At 37.9% G+C, this 19,669-nt stretch overlaps 1 protein-coding gene across 9 annotated transcripts in view; it reads right to left on the minus strand.

The window, feature by feature from the left end:
• Positions 1–19,669, minus strand: part of CNTN4 (contactin 4) — a 950,427-nt gene that overhangs the window by 23,039 nt on the left and 907,719 nt on the right. For 8 of the 9 annotated variants that reach the window (XM_082345363.1, XM_082345356.1, XM_082345357.1 and 5 more), the window contains 2 exons: positions 7,259–7,434; positions 2,375–2,495 (listed from right to left, as the gene is read on the minus strand). In XM_082345363.1, coding sequence (XP_082201489.1) covers positions 2,375–2,495; positions 7,259–7,434 — 297 coding nt within the window. The remainder of the gene's footprint in view (positions 1–2,374; positions 2,496–7,258; positions 7,435–19,669) is intronic. The other variant, XM_082345360.1, reaches the window with a different exon arrangement.

The following is a 19,669-nucleotide window of genomic DNA, read 5'->3' on the forward strand; positions in this document are numbered from 1 at the left end:
GCTGTTTATTATGTCCCTGCTACCAGCCCCACCCAAGTGTAGATATGCTACACCCTACAGAATGTTTACCACCTTTGTTTTGGGGAAGATGGGTCTCTCTTTCAAAACGACAAAATGAGCAAATGTTTATCCTCTGAGCCAAGTGTTAACATGGTCTGGGGCTCAAACAGTTTGTGTCACAGGCAACAGCAGAGGGAATGCAGGTGTTACACCTGCATCCCTGTTTCTTTCTCAGGGAAGGGTGGCCTTTCTAGCTGCTGTTCGAGTGCTCTAGATTAAATAAAGTAGGTATCAGAGAATCAAGGAAGCCAGAGCCAAGACTCCAAGCTTTACTAGTTTCAGATACAAAAATCTCTTACAGGTCAGTGAAATGCATACCAGCCTTGCCTCTGCAACACGCAGAAAAGCTGCAAGGGCAGAGCTAGGAGGAGGTAAAACAAAAGATTATGGTTTAAAATGGCATATTAATTTATTGGCTTTATTAACTGATCAGGCTAGATGTTCTTTTAGACCGCATTTGCAAATTCCTCTTGGTATTTAATGTTATTTTCTGTGAAATGAAGTATACAATATCATTTAAGAAATTCAACTATTACTAATTTAAATATTTATTAGTCTAATTTATTGGTGTTTAAACTGCTGATCTGAACATTATCCTAATGAAATAGAGGATACATTTTCAACAACAGAATTCTTTTGGTCCTCAGGGGGAGAGCAGACCAGCTCTGGTGTATTTTAAAATGGAAATAAACCCGGTCCCGTAGGTCATACTATGGGTAGCTCTACCCAGGTTGGAAGTTTTTTCTCTTCTCTGGCCCTTATTCCTTCCATTATAGAAAGGTTTTTAAGGCGATTTAAAGGGGAACCAAAGCAGACCTGGTGGAAAAGCTATTTTTCTTTAACCTCTCTTGACATTCAGTTTGAGTTGCTAACTTCCACACACCTCCCCCCTCATGTTATGCCCACAGGATATAGCAACACTTTTTGTGGCTTCCAATAATATCTTATTCTCTGTGTACTCAGATTCATCCTGCCTACAAATCTGATACCGCCTGGATTTGTTTTCTTGCACTCAAAATTCTGCTGGCCAAAGATTCCTAAACACCAATAGTTAGGGTTCGAATGAAGGAGACACTGGCTAAGAGATTATTTGGATGTTCTGATTTGGCTTTACATTTAACTTTAGCAAACCCCTGGGCGTGCATCAGTTTGATTCTGGCATGTACACTGGTTCACAAAGACTTGAACTTTAATTAAAAAATAGTTCTTAAAAGTCCACTTACTGTTCCTGTAAACATTGGTTTGGTGAGGCTCAGCCAAGTCAGTCACAGCCATTTGGATGAAGTTAGGCCATGTCTGTCATATGCAAGAGAATCTCACCAATGTCAGTTTTGACATCAACTTCCTGCTTATTTACTATATCCCAGGCAGGAACTATTTCCTTCTAAAGCCATATTTTAGAAACTGGACAGAACTATTAACTTCAGGGGGAAAAAAATGGGAATAACTGGTGATGATTTTACTTAAGCCACTGTTACATCAGTGACCTAACTCACTACAGTAAGTCCCCTACATGCGAATGAGTTCCATTCTGAGAGCGAGTTCCTAAGTCCAATTTGTTCCTAAGTCCAACAAAGTTAGCCTAGGTACCCAAATAACACAGTCAGCTATATAGTACTGTACTGTAATAGGTTTACAATACTTTTCACACAAATAATACATAAAAAACAAACATAAAAAAATAAGGAAAACATTTTTAATCTTACAGTATAGTACCTTGAAAAGTACAGTAGTACAGTATAACAGCTGGCATACAGGGGCTGGCATCAAGTCAACATGCAAGAAGAGTTACTGACTGGAGGAAGGAGAGGAGGTGGGAGATGATAGAGCTGAAGGATTGTCAACAACAGGAGACGGAGGGCAAGCTGCAGTTTCACTCACACCTGACATTGATGGAACGCAAGTTCGCATCTTTGAAAGTTTGCAACTTGAAGGTTCGTATGTAGGGGACTTACTGTAATTTGGTTGAGCCCAGATGAAACAGCAAAAGGCACAGTTTGATTCTTCTTTAAGCCATTTGCTTTTCTTAATCTAAAGTTATTCTGGTGTTGAACTCCAACACTATAAATCACAGTACTGGGAGCATTTATAGGAGTTATTTTCAGTACAGAGTAACTGGATTTGCTCTGCACTTTCTGATCCCCTACAAGAAACAGCTGCACACAAAACTTCTGTAGACTCTTAACCACTGTTTACAATGTTTACCTTCTATCGTCTTTTCCCCTGTAATTCTAAACCACTGAGGTTTTTAGAACTCTGTGCAGGAGCAGATATCACAAACATATTTTAAGAACAAAACCCAAAATTCCCATACCTCTCACAATCAGGTCAGCAGCGGCAGACAGCTTGTCTACACTTGTCTGGACCATGCAGACGTATTTCCCAGCATGCTTCAGCTGGATGTTTCGGATCATCAAATCACCAGCTGAATCCTGCTGATAAAGTAGGGGAAAGTGGCTACAATTACTTTTTAATGAGCTCTAAATATCATTATCACATGAAGGACACTGTGACTAATGGATTTATTTTACACTGGCTGATGCAAACATTAGTGATGCAAGCCATGGCCTATTAAAAATACGTGCGCCTGCCTGAGAGATAAGAACAGCACCATCTTCAGAACACACCTAGGACAAGACCTCAGGTGTCTAGCTTCTCTGTGGCTCTGGAGCAGCTTCCCATCCATGTTGGAAGCACTTAAACTTACGTAATAAAGCGGCTGCTGACCTAGTCCTGTGGGTTTCTTCAGATATGCCCTCGGCCTACAGCCTTCGCTGGCACTGCAGTACTTGGGGACTCTTTATTTGGAAAGGGGGGGCAAGCCCACATTTGGAAGCATCTGTATTTTACTGCACAACCCTGTCTTATAGCCATCATTCTGACTGCTCCCAGGTTTGAATGAATGAATTATGAGGACCGGACTCTCCAAGGAAATCTTGCATCGCCTGGTGTGGAACAGTGCTAATTTGTTTTCCAATGCCAAATGTATGTTTGATCAGCAGATGAATAGGACTAATTACGTCCCGGTACGGATGTCTATGTGCCCTAGAAATATTTCTACATCATTCACCAGCATGGTACTTCTAATAAATGTGAGGAGACGCCGCCACAGGCCATCACCAAGCTGGCATTTTAACTGAAGAACACTGCTACACCTTGGAGTTCGGTTTCAGAGCTCTGTTAATCAAAAGCTTGGAGAACAGCTGTTTGAGCAAGCGAACACCCAAGGGTTCAGAGTCAGGAAGCTATGCTTGTTTCTAAACCTTGATGGATGACAAGATAACATAGGTTATTTTGGCCCTATTGTTATTCTTCTAAATGACAATAATATTGGATAATACTTAACGGTACTGAATATCTGGCAAGCATATATTACACCAAATACTGACATGTCCTGTGAGGTAGGTACTTTTATTATCCCTACTTTACAGATGAGGAAACTCAAGCACAAAGAGGTTATTCGTCTTGCCTACTGTCACTTAGCTGGTCAGTGGCAGAACCAGAATGTGAGCCCACACAGTTTCATGCTCCAGTCCCTATTCTTTACCAGACTGCTGTACTATCAGCTGGAAAGATCTTATTCTCATTCTAAATTAATGTGTACTTAGTTTCCCTCCTTGGTTTCAGTACAGCATATTACATATTTACCCACGGCAATGAAAGACACAGAACTGCCGATAGTTGTAAACAGGATTAGAAGAAAGGCAAAAGCATATCGTCAAGAGACAGCTGAAGTTTTGGGACTTAGTTGTCTGGGGCTGATCCCTGCTGTGTGACTTCCTGTGAGTCTCTTAATGTCTCTGGGCCTTAGTTTATTGACCTGTGAAAGAAGGATGCATTGCCTACCGTGCTAGCTTGTGAGAACTAAATGAGATTGTATGTGTATGTGAAATCCTGAAAACTGTGAAGCACAGGCTAAATTTAAACTAGTATTACGGACGGCTACTATCAGTTTTCTTTGTGAAACAATTATGTCAAAGACATTAAATCTAATTCAAGGAGAGCTGTGATTTTTTTTTTTAAACCTGAAATCTATTTTTCATTTATAACACTTGGATTCTCATCCAGATTCTACTATTTACTAATCAAGTCTTATAATTGCTAGTAAAATAGGATAATTGCTACCATATTTCACAGAGATTCTGTGAGAATTAAAGAGCTGATACATATGAAAATGCTTGATAAATGATTAGGCACTTTGCAAATATAAGGTATCATCATCATCATGATTATTAATACTATTTTACCTAAGACATTTCATGTGCTAGGACTTTGAACAGAGGCTTAAACAAAAAATATGCCTCACAAGGGGGTATGTGCAGGGAAAGTGGGAAGTCATAGGGGTTTAAAGGAAATGGCTACATTCTCTCAATAATTTGTTTTATTCAACAAGGGCTTGAAGGTCAAAGAAACCAGTTGTAGCCAGCAGATTTCAGAGCACAGAAATCCATTAACAGAATTTTATGGCTGTGTGGTTTGGAGTGTGCTGTCCTTACTTGCAGATTTTGACCAGATTTGTGTTTTTAAGGTAAAAGTGAAACAAAGAAAAAAATAAAGTCGGGATTGAGGTATGAGTCTCACAGAAGGAGACCCCAATAACTTTCTCTTTCCCTTCGAAGTCATACAGACCAAACTGTTTACTGAGATCTACATTTATGTTCCTACCAAAGAGAACAAAACAGCACTGTTGTCTGCTCTGTTCCTGACCGAACACTCAGAGCCGCTCAGAGGACAAGGAAATAATAACTTTTCCAAACACTGCAATAGGTCAGCTCTCTCAAGCGTCGTCTGTACCATACTGACCCAGGAAGTAGAAACTGAGAAATGGGCTTGACTTCAGAATTGCTTCCTTACCTCTTCTGTTATCCAGCGCTAACCCTACAGACACTAATGATCCTGGTGACTAATACACTTAGCTCTCACAATTTGTAGCGCTGTCTCGCATTTTGCAGTTACTTCTTAGCAAAGGTTGATTGGTGCTAGTACTGGGTATCACAAAAGAGACAAACACTTCCCATACAAAAGGCTAATGAGAGTGATTCCATGGACAGAGGTCTCGACAAAAGGCGGTCACTAGTGCTTGACTCCATCACGGGTATCTCCACCTGTGCCTCAGCCCCGGCTGATGTGCAGCCCGTCCAGCATGAAGTGCATATCTGCCTGATTGGCAGGACATCTATTTTGATTGCCCAAGCACCTGTTCTGATTGGTGGGTGCCTGTGCCATTCTGAGAGATAATATTTTTATTTTTTATTATCTCTTATGCCCAAGACATTTATTCTAGTCTGAAAACAAATATTCTGCTTAATCTATGAAGGTTTATCTCAGTATATATGCTCATGTTATTAGAATTAATGTTACCCTTCCTTCAATGAATACAACCGTTAATGTTTCTCACATACTTCTTTTGTGGTAGGCATTGGGCTACGTAGTTTTCTAGACCTGAAGGTATTTAATATCCTCAATGCCTTTGTGAAGTAGTTAATATCACTCTCACTTGGGCAAAGTTATTAGGCTGAACCGTATCAAAGTGGTTCAGAATGGTTAATAACGGCAATTTCATCCAGCCTTCCTCAACCAGGGCTCCAAGAGAGAATTCCTAATGACTCGAGTCATCCACTGATGTAATGAATTAACTTCTGTCTCACGCATCTAAAATGGTACCAGTTGTATACGATCATTGGGAGAGTTGAGAAAATAGTTACTCAAACCATTTTTGGTGTTCTGTAATTCAGTGGAGAGGTACTGTTTGAGAAAGGCAGCAAGAATGTAAATAAGAGGAACAGCACTAACTTTGAGAGGAACATAGGCCCTCCACATACCATACGGATAATTTATAAGCCTTCGTCCATTTATTCCCAACATAAGGGATGGGGGTAAGATGAGGTGAGTAAAGCAGATTCCTGTCGGAGCATGAGGGATGGGAGGGCTTTTCAACACAGACTCATGCTTATATTCTGCTGTCTTTGATTGGAACCCTCCACGATAATAGCAGCCAGAATGAACCTGTTTTGTTTTGTTTTTAAAATTTTTTTTGGAGTACAGTTGATTTACAATGTTGTGTTAGTTTCAGGTGTACAGCAAAGTGAATCAGTTATACATACATATATCCACTCCTTTTCAGATTCTCTTCCCATACAGGTCATTACAGAGTATTGAGTAGAGTTCCCTGAGCTATTCAATAGGTCCTTATCAGTTATCTACTTTATGTATAGTAGTGTTTATATGTCAATCCCAATCTCCCAATTTATCCCTCCCCCCTGAATCTTCATTACTAATAGGAGAGTAGGGCTATGTTAGGGTAGAACAATTTTTTTTTTAAGATTTTTTTTGATGTGGACCATTTTTAAAGTCTTTATTGAATTTGTTACAATATTGCTTCTGGTTTTTTTTTTTTATGTTTTGGTTTTTGGGGCCATGAAGCATGTGGGATCTTGGCTTCCCGACCAGGGATTGAACCCGCATGCCCTGCATTGGATGGTAAAGTCTTAACCACTGGACCTTCAGCGAAGTCCCAAGGGCAGAAAAATTATTTTTGAGAATGATTGTGATAGATTCAAACTGTTTCCACAGTTAACCTCTTCTTCGTGTGAGTTCAATGATACTATGTGTGTTTTATGGAAAGTAAGGCATTTTGAAAATTCAACGATTAGAATTCAAATTATCTGGAGATATTAAATAATCTGATCAGACTTTCAGATGCAAGAAAGAGAGCCCTAACCTCACAATGATAAGTCTTCTACAAGAGCCAAAGGGTGTTTAATCAGCAGCCTAAAAGCATCTGAGTAAACTGTCCTTAAGCTATTTTCTTCATCAGGTTCAATGGCATATGGTACAGTATGGGGCAGAGGACTTGGGATTTGAAGTTTGAAGCTTTGAAGCTGATTTCTCCAATTTAGTAGCAGTGAGGGCCAGGCAAGCCATATATCTCCCATTAACCTCAGTTTTCTCATTCATACACAGTAATGAATAACTAACCTATAGGGTTAAGGATTATGAGGATGAGAAAAGGCGTGGCCTATAGGTGGCTCAATGAGCAGGGCTGCATTCATCACGCAAAAAGGAGCAGATATTAACCAAGAGATTTTGGAAATAAGGTGTTTGAACAAAAGTTAGTCTAAACAACTCGTTTGAGTCAGTTTTGAGACGTTTAGTTGCTGACTGCATTTCCTGTGGATAGTATGATATTAATACTTACCCCTCCGACTCTTTCAAAGTGGTCCCCATCTTTGTCAAAGTCTATCAGGTGTCCATTAAATGACCAAGTAAACACGATGTTTAGCGAGTGATCGTGGGTTACCTGGCATGGCAGAACGATACTTTCTCCAACAGTGACATCCATACTGGAAGGGGGTACCATTACCCTTGTTGGATCTGGAGAGTGAAAACAAAACAACAAAGCCTGTGAGCTGGTGTGGAAATAAAACATAGACTCCAAGTGCAGGATGAAATACTAAGGAGTTTTGCTTTATTTTGTCTTAGTCTGGGCCCGGCAAACCTTAGTCATCTGGGAAACTCAGAGTCGGGCCAGGAGGTCATTTTTAATATGAAAAGATGAAAACATTTATTATGGGAACCTTCACAGAGCAGCAGAACTCAGCTGGGAGCCCTGGGGTTAGCTCTCTCAAGACACTTACGGATGGGCCTACTTCTGGCAGACTGCTCTGAAATTATCTCTTCAAAAAGGTTTTTAGATCTCCCCAGTTTCACTAGAAAGCAATACTGCAGCTGAGTGCAAACAGGAAAATCCATGTTAATTTGAAGTTTGTTGGGTTTTTTTTTCTATTATAAAAGTGATACATGTTTAGTATAGGGAATTTAGAAAATTCAGGGAATTTGAAAGAAGGGACCAAAACAAAACAAAACAAAATCCTACTTAGTTTCTTACTGTCCAGATAAAACCCCTATTTTCATTTTAGTATAATTTCCTCCTGTCTTTTGGATTCATAGTTTTTCAGTTGTCTTGTTTTGCATTATTGTAAACATGCTACACATGTGATTTTCCTTTTTTCTCTACTTAACATAGGCTTATACCTTTATCCACATATTTTTATAATCTGCATAATATGCTGTTAACAGTTTCAATCATTTTGAAACTAGTAAACATTTTAGCAAATTTTATTATAATTATAAATAATGCTGTAATGAACATCACTGACAAAATGATGTGTATATATAACTTATTGAACAATAGTTGATTTACAATGTTGTGTTAGTTTCTGCTGTACAGCAAAGTGATTCAGTTATACATACATATATATACATTCTTTTTCAGATTCTTTTCCACTATAGGTTATTACAAGATATAGAATATAGTTCCCTGTGCTATACAGTAGGTCCTTGTTTATTTTATATACAGTAGTGTGTATCTGTTCCTCCCAAACTCCTAATGTAGCGCCCGCCTTCCCCTTTGGTAACAATAAGATTGTTTTCTACATCTGTGAGTCTTTCTTCTTTGTAAATAAGTTCATTTGTATCATTTTTTTAGATTCCACATATCAATGATATAATAATATTTGTCTTTCTCTGTCTGACTTTACTCATATATTACTTCTTTAAAATACGGACTACTACTTCATTTTTAAATTCACCCTTTACATTACAGTTTTAATTGGGAACAGAAAGGACTTGCTTAGCCAAGATAGTTTATAAACTCTAAACTACATTCACACATAGGTAGTCTCTTATTTCTCACTGAAATAGGCTTTCATAAATGGTGTCAGAGAATAAAATGGTGAAAAACAATTTGAGTTAAATAAAAAGGTCATATAAGTGCCTAAAAAATGAAATTATGAATTCAGCCATATTCCAGAAATTTCTCTGTACTAAACCAAGTCAAACAAAACCAACCAATCTATAATAAAGAAGACAAATCAAAAGCAAACAAAAACAATATAAGAACAATGGTTAATCCCCTTCAACATTCACAGGATTGTGTTTCACACACTGTGTGGCACATAAACATTTATTGAATGTAGCTCTTAGATTAAAATCTCAGCTGAGAATCTTGTAATGGAGTCTCATAGAAGATTTTTGATTGGTCTTTTTTTCCAACAACCCACCCACTAAAATTTCCTCTTTAAAGAGAGTATTTAAAACAGTTTTTCTACCCTTTTATCCAACTGTGGAAAGCAAACATCTCAGGTCGTTAAAAAAGGAAAGTCTGTGTCTATAAATAGATTATAATCTAGTGGAGGGATATACTTTTGCTGTTTTCTGAAAGCAGGTAAAGCTCATGATGAGTGGACTGGTGTGCTTTTAGTCACTGCTGAACGAATGATGTCCATGAAATGAGAAGTGAAAAACAGGTACTTCTAGCTAAGAGGTAATGGGAGACAAAACTGTTTGTTTCAAAACCTGAGGCTTTTTTCAAGTCACATAATCAAAATATACTCCATTGATTAACTGACCCACAGGAAAAGATACAGATTGAGATTTTTTTAAATGAGCGAAGGAGTTGAGAGCAAATCACCTTAGAATAATGCTAAGCAGAAAATCTAGGAATAGCTCCATTTGACTTAACATGTCATTTATCATTTTTTAATTTAAATTTTCACCTATAAAATGAAGATTGGAACATATAATTCCTGGACAAAATGATATGTGTCTATGGTTTGTATTTGGCAAGATGTCACCTTATTCTATTTTAAATAGCTGTCCACTGATTTCACAATTTAGATTTTCATTTTAATGTACCTTCATTCATTTGTTGATCTATCTACCAAGCACTCATTAGGTGTTATAAGGATAACAGTGTCCTAGTACCAAGAAAGATATAAAAAACTTATTTGTAAAAACTAATTGAGCCCCTCACATTCTAGATACCATGTTACATGCTTGACAAGGATTGTTTCATTTATTCCCAACAAATAAGTAGTATTATCGGCTCTATTTAACAGATGAGGGAAACTGATACCTAAGGGTGGTTGAGGAATTATCTATTGTGCTAAGCTGACTCCCTTCATTTAGCTGAAAACATGCTATCCATTCACAAATCATCCATGCAACAAGGCTAAGGGCATAATATAGCAATTTGCACTCTTGATTATGTGTAGTCATCTGAGGATATGTAAATGCAGAAGAAATTCAAAGAAGGCCATGGGGTGAAGATGGTTTCAGAGGGCTTCACTGCAAGAGTAATCAAGTTACTGCCTTAGACAGGTAAAAAGCAGTGATGATTTTACGCCTAAAATGCTGGCTCTAGCTATAAGCTTACACATCACACTGATGAGTGCAGAGTCAAATGTCCAGGTTCAAGTCCTTAAAAATGTCTTGCAGTTGGCACCTACCTTAAAGCCTAGAGTCATATACAATTCTGGCTGACATTTTTAATTGACATTTGTTTCCTAAAGAAATGTTCATCCCTTTATGCACATGTAGCTATCTGGGACAGATTTTATTACTGGTGAACTCAGTTGCCTGTTAACCAAGGACCAGAGAAGTGCTCTAAATCAAGGATTATGCTGGTACAGTTGCTGTGCTGACAGCTGCTAATTCATTACCTTAGCACTTGGCACCAATTCACATTTTGAGCCCTGAAGTACCAAGAATCAATGCAAAGGAAGTCAAGCACTGTACACACACCAGAGAGGTCTCCTTGGGACTAGAGAAGATTAAACTAAAGAGGTTCAAAACCTCATTAGCTACTTGGTTTTCTCAAATTGTATGCTTGTTCAGTACTCCTGTTTTCTGTGTTATGAATTCTGATGCTTTTTACTTGATGAATTTCTTGAAATTTGAATACAAACACTGTACACAAATAAACAGATGGCTTCTTCAAAACAAAACTGTCTCCCCTCCTTTGGTTTTAATTCATCAAGATCAGGAAGAACCTATATTTACGACTTCTGTTCTGAAGAGTCACTCCAGCTATTGTTCTGTGCACAGAACTCTCAAAGGCAATTAGAACTCAAGACGTGAACTGATGTCTGGGTTTGGATGTTATTAAATAGCAACAATAAATAGGACCAACAACACTCCTAAACTTTCTAACTTGTGGTTGGCTCATCCCATGGAGAATGATAAATTCAGAACTCCAGAGGACTGATGCTCCAAAAAAAAAAAAAAAATATATATATATATACATACATATATATATATATATATATATACACATACATATATATATATATATATATATATATATATATATATTTACCAAGTGCTTAACCCTCCTAGAGTAAAAAAAATTCTTTTATGCTTTATAGTGTTTTCTATAATATAGAGAGGTCAGAAAGTAAAGTATGCTTTGTTCTAAAGGTCAAAACAACCATGGAAGGTAGATTTAATTATTAACCACTCTGTTAATGATTATGTCAACAATTAGATGCATAATTTCTTACACTAACAATGAAATATCAGAAAGGGAATGTAAAAAACAATACCTTTTAGAATCGTACCCAAAAAATGCCTAAGAATAAACCTGACCAAGGAGGTGAAAGACTTATATGCTGAGAACTATAAATCATTAATGAAGGAAATTAAAAAGGATTCAAAGAAATGGAAAGATAGCCCATGCTTTTGGATTGGAAGAATTAATTTTGTTAAAATGGCAATACTACTCAAAGTAATCTACAGATATATTGTGATCCCTATCAAATTACCCATGACATTCTGCACAGAACTAGAAAAAGTAGTCCAAAAATATATATGGAACCATAAAAGGCCCAGAACTGCCAAAGCAATCCTGAGGAAAAAAATAAAGCAGGAGGCATAACTCTCTCAGACTTCAGACAATACTACAAAGCTACAGTAATCAAAACAGTGTGGTATTGGTATAAAAACAGACATATAGATCAATGGAACAGAATAGAGAGCCCAGAAATAAACCCACACACCTACGGTCAATTAATCTTCGACAAAGGAGGCAAGACTATAAAATGGGAAAAAGACAGTCTCTTCCGCAAGTGGTGCTGGAAGAGTTGAACAACTGCATGTAAATCAATGAAGTTAGAACACACCCTCACACCATGCACAAAAAGAAACTCAAAATGGCTTAAAGACTTAAACATAAGACATGACGCCATAAAACTCCTAGAAGAGAGCATAGGCAAAACATTCTCTGACATAAATTGTACCAATGTTTTCTTAGGTCAGCCTCCCAAGGCAATCAAAACAAAAACAAAAATAAACAAATGGGACCTAGTCAAACTTATAAGCTTTTGCACAGCAAAGGAAACCATAAAAAACAAAACAAAAACAAAACAAAGCAAAAAACAAAAAAAGCCCACAAAAAATGAAAAAACCTACAGAATGGAAGAAAATATTTGCAAATGATGTGACCGACAAGGGCTTAATCTCCAAAATATACAAACAGCTCATACAGCTCAACAACAGAAAAACAAACAACCTGATTGAAAAATGGGCAGAAGACCTTAACAGACGTTTCTCCAAAGAAGACATACAGATGGCCAGAGGCACATGAAAAGATGCTCAGCATCACTAATTATTAGAGAAATGCAAATCAAAACTACAATGAGGTATCACCTCACACCAGTCAGAATGGCCATCATTTAAAAATCTACAAATAACAAATGCTGGAGAGGGTGTGGAGAAAAGGGAACCCTCCTACATTGTTGGTGGGAATGTAAGTTGATGCAGCCACTACGGAGAGCAGTATGCAGGTTCCTCGGGAAGCTAAAAATAGAAATACCATATGATCCAACAATCTTACTCCTGGGCATATACACGGACAAAACTATAATTCAGAAAGATACATGCACCCTTATATTCATGCAGCACGATTTCCACTCCATCGACATGAGTGGATAAAGAAGTTGCGGTGTATATATCATACTAAGTGAAGTAAGTCAGAAAGAGAAAGACAAATACCACATGATATCACTTATATGTGGAATCTAAAATATGGCACAAATGAACCTATCTACAAAACAGAAACAGAATCGCAGACATAGAGAACAGACTTGTGGTTGCCAAGGGGCAGCGGGGAGGGAGAGGGATGGAGTGGGAGTTTGGGGGTGGTAGATGCAAACTATTACATTTAGAATGGATAAACAACAAGGTCCTACTGTATAGCACAGGACAGTATAACTAATCTCCTGGGATAAACCATAATGGAAAAGAATATTTAAAAATGTATATATGTGTATAACTGAGTCACTTTGCTGTACAGCAGAGACTGGCACAACATTTTAAATCAATTATACTTCAATTAAAAAAAATGTAAAAAAAACCTCACATACATTTAAAGCATGTAATAAAAATGTGGACTCTAACATCTTAATGTTTTTTGTAATCTCTTAAATTTAGAGGTTTTTTTTTTTAAAGAAAATTATCTCTCATATTGAAGAAACACTTTGTGTTCACTGTACTTTCTTTTCCTATTAATTTTAGCTAAAATTTAATGTTTAATTTTCATTTTTGTGTTTTCTGCTTTGCTCAAATTGCTTAAGGAGAACATGTATACTTTTATAAAAACAATTATTTTTCTTAAAAGAAATCTGGCTGCACATATTCCAAGATGTTAACATTGATCAATTCTGACGAGCATGAAAAAAAAAAGATGCATAAATTATAACATATTACTCAAGTCATATTATATTCTGACTTTCACTGTTGGAAGAAAAGCTTTCTGATTTCAGGCTTTTATTATCTGTAAAAACAAGTGCCTGTAGTTTATGGGATAAGAATTCCATTTTGATGTTGCTTGCCTTTTATTACACCAACCCTTCCATTTCAATTTATGATTTCTTTACCTTTCTCTCACAGTGCCAAGATATTCACTTAGCGCCTATCAAGGAAAGTGTTTAAAATGTGTGTTTTAGTCATCTTCATTCATGGGAGGTATACATCTCCTTTTGTTAGTGAATTTCTTAACTGTAATGGTTTTGATGATGCCTTACAGTCAGGTTGTGTCTTCTTTTTTATATTAAATTTTGCAGCGAAACTTTAAAAAATGGGATCCTTCAAAAACAAGAGTTAGTGAAAGAGCTGACAGTCAACTCACCTCAAGTGACACTAAGGGGGATTGGATAGAGAACTATTTTTAATAGTCGTTAAAGGCCACAACAAAGACAGTTGATTAATGATCACAATCAACCTGGAGGGAGAATCTCTAGGGATGAATTTAAGCTCTCTCTGGTTGGTCATATTTTTTTCAATAAAAACAAAACCAGTGCTGGATGTACTATTTTTCATCGATTTTGCATGAAACACACATAAAAAAGGGATACCCTGAACATGAGATGAGACTCAAAATTCCCAGTGATTTCAAGCTGGACCAATTCTTTATTTTAGTATGAGATCTAGTAGGGGTAAAGCAAAAAGCTACACTTATAAAATCAACTACATAGGTTCAGGCTGGGGGAAAAAACTGGGTTGGCAGTTCACATGGAAAAGACTTGAGCATTTCAGTCTCAACATGGTCCATGCCACTGCCAAAGAAAGCTAATGCAATCTTCAGCTGCATCTAAGAGCATGTGGTATTCCATCTTAGAGAGGTAAAAATCCCATTATATTCTTCATTAACGAGACCACAGCTTACTAGGAACATCCTTTGGAGTCACTGACAGATTAGTCCACCTAGGTTAGTGAAGGAGCTAATAAATCTATAACAGTTAAAATAAATGAAAATGTTTGAGTAAGAGAAATGAGAGGAGACATGAGACTGGTCTGCAAATATGTGAAGGGTTTATAGGCAGAAGATGAATCGAGCTTATTTTGTGTCGTCCCAAAGTAGAAAGCAACAGTAGCTACAAAGAGGCACAGTCTGGCTCTACATGAAAGAGAACTTTCCAAATAATCTCATCTTATCAACAGGAAGATGGGCTGCCTCAGGAAAACATGCATCACCATTTCTAGAAGTATTCAAGTGGAGGTGGCCTCCGTCAGAGAGGGTGTGTCAGGAGACACTGAAAGCCAGCCAGGGTAGATGAAGCCTATTATTTCTCCGAAGAGTGTATGAATCCAAACCACTTTCCCAATGCTTTCCTGACCACTCTCCTCACAGGTGATCCTTTCCTTGTGTAAAGCTCGTCAGCAGTAACTGTCTGTTCTATTTCTTCAACATTAAGCTTGAGCACTGTTGTGGAATATCACTGACATATATCCCGTTTCTCCCTTGTAATCACTTTCCTGGGGGTGGGGGACCACATCTTACACTTTTATAAATCCCCCGTGCCTAGCTCTGTCCCTACTCATGAGAGTCGGTTAAAGATTAATTGGGTGATGACCCATGAATGGTAGTGTTGGTGACTAACCAAAGTAGGGACTTGAACCTTGACATGATGTAGATTGGGAAGCTGTTGTGCTGTATTTCTTATTATTTATCCTGACTTGAATTGACTACTGAACAGAAAAAAGTAGCTACCTAAGGGCTTAATCACTGTGTAAACTCTGACCCTTTGTCTGTGCTCATTGCTGATTTTTGCCTCCAAGGCCACATTTAGAATTTTTTCTTGCGTTTAGAAAATAATTCATTTGAAAAGTAATTTATTTAAAAAATAATTTATTTTGAAATAATTTCAAACTTATAGAAAAGTAGCCAGAAAAGTACAAAGAACTCTTTCACCTTTGCACAGACCCCTCCACTGTTAATATTTTATTGCATTTGCTTATTTCCTGTTTTTTCTTACGTATAGTAAAGATATGTAATATATATATGGTATTATCTATAATTTATATTTACCTATTATCATTAGTCTTTTTCTGAACCTTTTGAGAGCAACTACAGACATGCTATCTAATGGGTAGACACGCTACCCTTAAACATTCCAGTGTGTATTTCCCCAAACAAGAACACTTTCCTAATAACCAGCACGAAATCCTCTGAGTAAAGAAATCAACCCTGGCACATCACCACTATGCAATTCAGGTCTCATTCAAAATTTGCTAACTTTCTCAGTAATGTCTTTATCTTTTGGTCCAGGACCTTATCCAGCAATAAATGTTGCAATTAATTGTCATGCTTCTTTAGACTCCTTCATGTTAGAACATTTCTTCAGTCTTTCCCTATCTTTCAAATCCTTGACAGCTTTAAAGAGAATAGACCTTACTTCTTGTAGGATGACTCTCAACCTGGATTCATCAGATGTTTCCTCATGACCTGATTTAGGTCTGTACTCTCAGCAGGAACAACACTGAAATGCTGTGTGGTACCTTCAAAGTGTGTCGAATCAGGAGCTGTGTGCTGTGACGTGAACTCATCTCAACACTGACCAATGACCATGTTAACTCTAATCATGGGTCATGCTGGCGTATGCCTGGCTTCTCTCCTTTGTATTTAGCATTTTCCCCCTTACAACTGATTAGCACTTTGTGGGGAGGTATTCCAAAATTACACCAATATTTTGATGCTCATCAAACCTCCACCTACCAGCCTTAGGATCCATTGAAGACTCCTGCCTGAAGCAACCACCTCTCTGATGTTGCAAAATGGCAAATCTCTATCATTTCTTCTACATATACTAGATGACATTCTACTTTAAAAAAGAGCTTTCCTGGGACTTCCCTGGCGGTCCAGGGATTAGGACTCCGCACTTCCACTGCAGGGGGTGTGGGTTCGATCCCTGGTCAGGGAACTAAGATCCTACATGCCGCGCAGCATGGCCAAGAAAAACTAAAAGAAAAAAGAAAAAAAAAAGCTTTCCTCTCTCATTCATTCATTCATGAACGTATTCATTCATTCTTGGCTTCCTATTTTATTCAATGAATTATAATACATTACTATTGATATTTATTTCGATGTTCAAATTGTCCCCATTTTGGCCAGTGGCAGTATTTTTGAGCTGGCTCTCGTGCCCTTGGGACATTTTGTTATCATTTGTTAAGTGTTTCCTTACTTTCTGGCGCAGTAAGATGTTCCAGGCTCATCTTATATGTTGCTATAGCCCTAGAATCAGGTCAGCAATTTCCCCAGAGAGGACTGGTTCTTTTTAGTGGAGGATGGTTTTGAGAAACCAAGATGTAGATACCCCTCTGTTCATTGATTCTGGTCCCTTTCAGCCAAAGGGCTGAGCATGCACATACACACACACACACACACACACATGTTTATAATACACATACATATACATCTCTAACTGTCTCTATATTTTATCCCAAAACACTTATTTGCTTAATCAACTTACTTTTTGGTTTGGTATAATCAATCCCCCAACTTTGTCAACTGTCTCCTCTGCCCATCACTGCTGCACCCACGCTCCACTATCCCACGCCCTGGGATTCTGGACACACAGACGCATGCCTCCATATCCCTCTCCAACCCACCTCACCGCCCTGTATCCTCAGCCTGTACTGAATCCTCTTGTGTTGGGAAGAGGAGGGATAATAGGAAGACAAAGGAAAGCAGTGGAAGGCAAGACAGGACTTAGATCGCTTTAGTATTCAAAACATAAAATGTTTAAGTGAATATACTACAGAAAAATAAAATTTAAAAGATGGCTAACTCTAATTCTAGAGCATATGCTATTTAAAAATTAAAGTTTTATGCTACTTCTTAGAAGAATGGATATAGAAAATGTATCACTTTACTAAAATTGGAACACTCTGAGCTCTGCATTTCACACCTGGGTGAAAATTTAAGTCAATACATTTATAAAAATACCTGAGGCATTACTTAAAATTAATTAAGCTTTTGGAGAATAATTCATTATTAAATAGAATAAAATTTAAACCTAAATTTTCCAACGATAGATGAATGGATAAAGAAGATGTGGTATGTATTTACAATGGTATATTACTCAGCCATAAAAAGGAATGAAATTGGGTCATGTGTAGAGATGTGGATGAACCTATCCACAGCACAGGTCTGTCTTGTTCACTTGCCAGGGCAACACACCAAGTCTAAAGACGTTCCCCGGAATGACATCAAGTCAAGAGATTATCATAGAGTATGTCATACAGAGTGAAGGAAGCCAGAAAGAGAAAAACAAATACCCTATATTAATGCATATATGTGGAATCTACAAAAATGGTACAGATGAACCTATTTGTAGGGCAGGAATAGAGACGTAGATGAAGAGAACAGACATGTGGACACAGCAGGGGGAGGGGAGGGTGGGACAAACTGGGAGATTAGGTTTGACATAAATATACTACTATGTGTAAAATAGATTAGCTAGTGGGAACCTGCTGTATAGCACAGGGACCTCAGCTCAGTGCTCTGTGACCACCTAGATGGGTGGGATGGAGGGGTGGGAGGGAGGTCCAAGAGGGAGGGGATATAGGTATACATACAGCTGATTCACTTCATTGTACAGCAGAAACTAACACAACACTGTAAAGCAATTTTACTCCAATAAAAAAAATAAATAATAAACAAACAACAGAGATTTAAGTCCAAAAAAAGGCATTACTTAAAATTAAGCTTGTAGAGAATAATTCATTATTAAATAGAATAAAATTGATTAATATTCTAATTATTCTTCTCTGCTAGGTCATTTGGCTCTACATTTGAGAGCAGCTATCAAAACAAAACAACAGCATAGCTTCCGGTTTGTTTCTTTCTCTGACTTACTTCTTAGAAATCCATTCTGTCAGGGAGTCAGGTAGGAAGCAGGGAAGGATGGGGTAGGTAAGGTTATCCTTGAGAAATCTACACTACTTAGTTAAAAGTCCTTTTCAGATTGCTCCATTATTGCTACTTTTGAGAGTGTGAATTCTTCTCTTTGTTGTATTTGCCAACTATCTCTTATGGTGGCAGACTTCCTCACTGTCTTTTTTTTTTCCTCTGGTTGTGGCGAGCGGGGACTGCTCTTCGTTGCGGTGCGCAGGCTTCTCATTGTGGTGGCTTCTCTTGTTGCGGAGCACGGGCTCTAGGCGCGTGGGCTCAGTAGTTGTGGTGCACGGGCTTAGTTGCTCCTCAGCATGTGGGATCTTCCCAGACCAGGGCTCGAACCCGTGTCCCCTGCATTGGCAGGTGCATTCTTAACCACTGCGCCACCAGGGAAGTCCCCCTTCACTAATTTTGGTTTGGAAGTTCATCTTATAAGGGAGTTTTTCCCTCCTCATGAACATTCCTCCCTATGTGTGGTTGTAAAGCCCCGAACAGGTTATGGGAAGGGTTTGCAGTTTACACTCCATGCGGGAGCAAAATATAGGGCATCCCACCTTATATTGTACAGGCCTGGCTCTTGTTTCCTTAAGTGGCCTTGCTGCTCACTCTGTCCATAAATAAATTCCCTTTAAAAGTTCTTAAATCTGAGAATTCCCTCTCCCCTACCCCACCCCTGTTTCCTGGCAGGGAGCCAAGATCCAGGTCCTGACTTTAGGCTTAGGCAGCTTTATCTGCCAAAATACCCTGATGAAATAAAATATATTCAGTGTATAATCATCTAGATAATATCGGGCATCTATGTATTTGGTATTTGTTTCCAAGTCTCCATTTTGGTTATAATTACTACTCTTTTGGAAATCTTTTAGACACTTGATTTCTTTTAGACATTTACTCTTTACTTAGATTTGTTTTGTACTGAGCAGCTAGGCCTGTGAAATGAGAATTTAGAAAATTTTAAGACAAACGGAGGCCAATTCTCTTTGTTTATCTTACCTCTCTTTTTGTTAACACAATTTAAATCTGATTTTGTTGAGTGAAGAAGTGAAGGGCACCAGTTGAAAAAAAACCAATGATTTTATCTTGGCTGAAGACAAG

Source organism: Balaenoptera borealis (assembly GCF_965194805.1).
Source record: "Balaenoptera borealis genome assembly, chromosome: 12".
NCBI classification, from domain to species: Eukaryota; Metazoa; Chordata; class Mammalia; order Artiodactyla; family Balaenopteridae; genus Balaenoptera; species Balaenoptera borealis.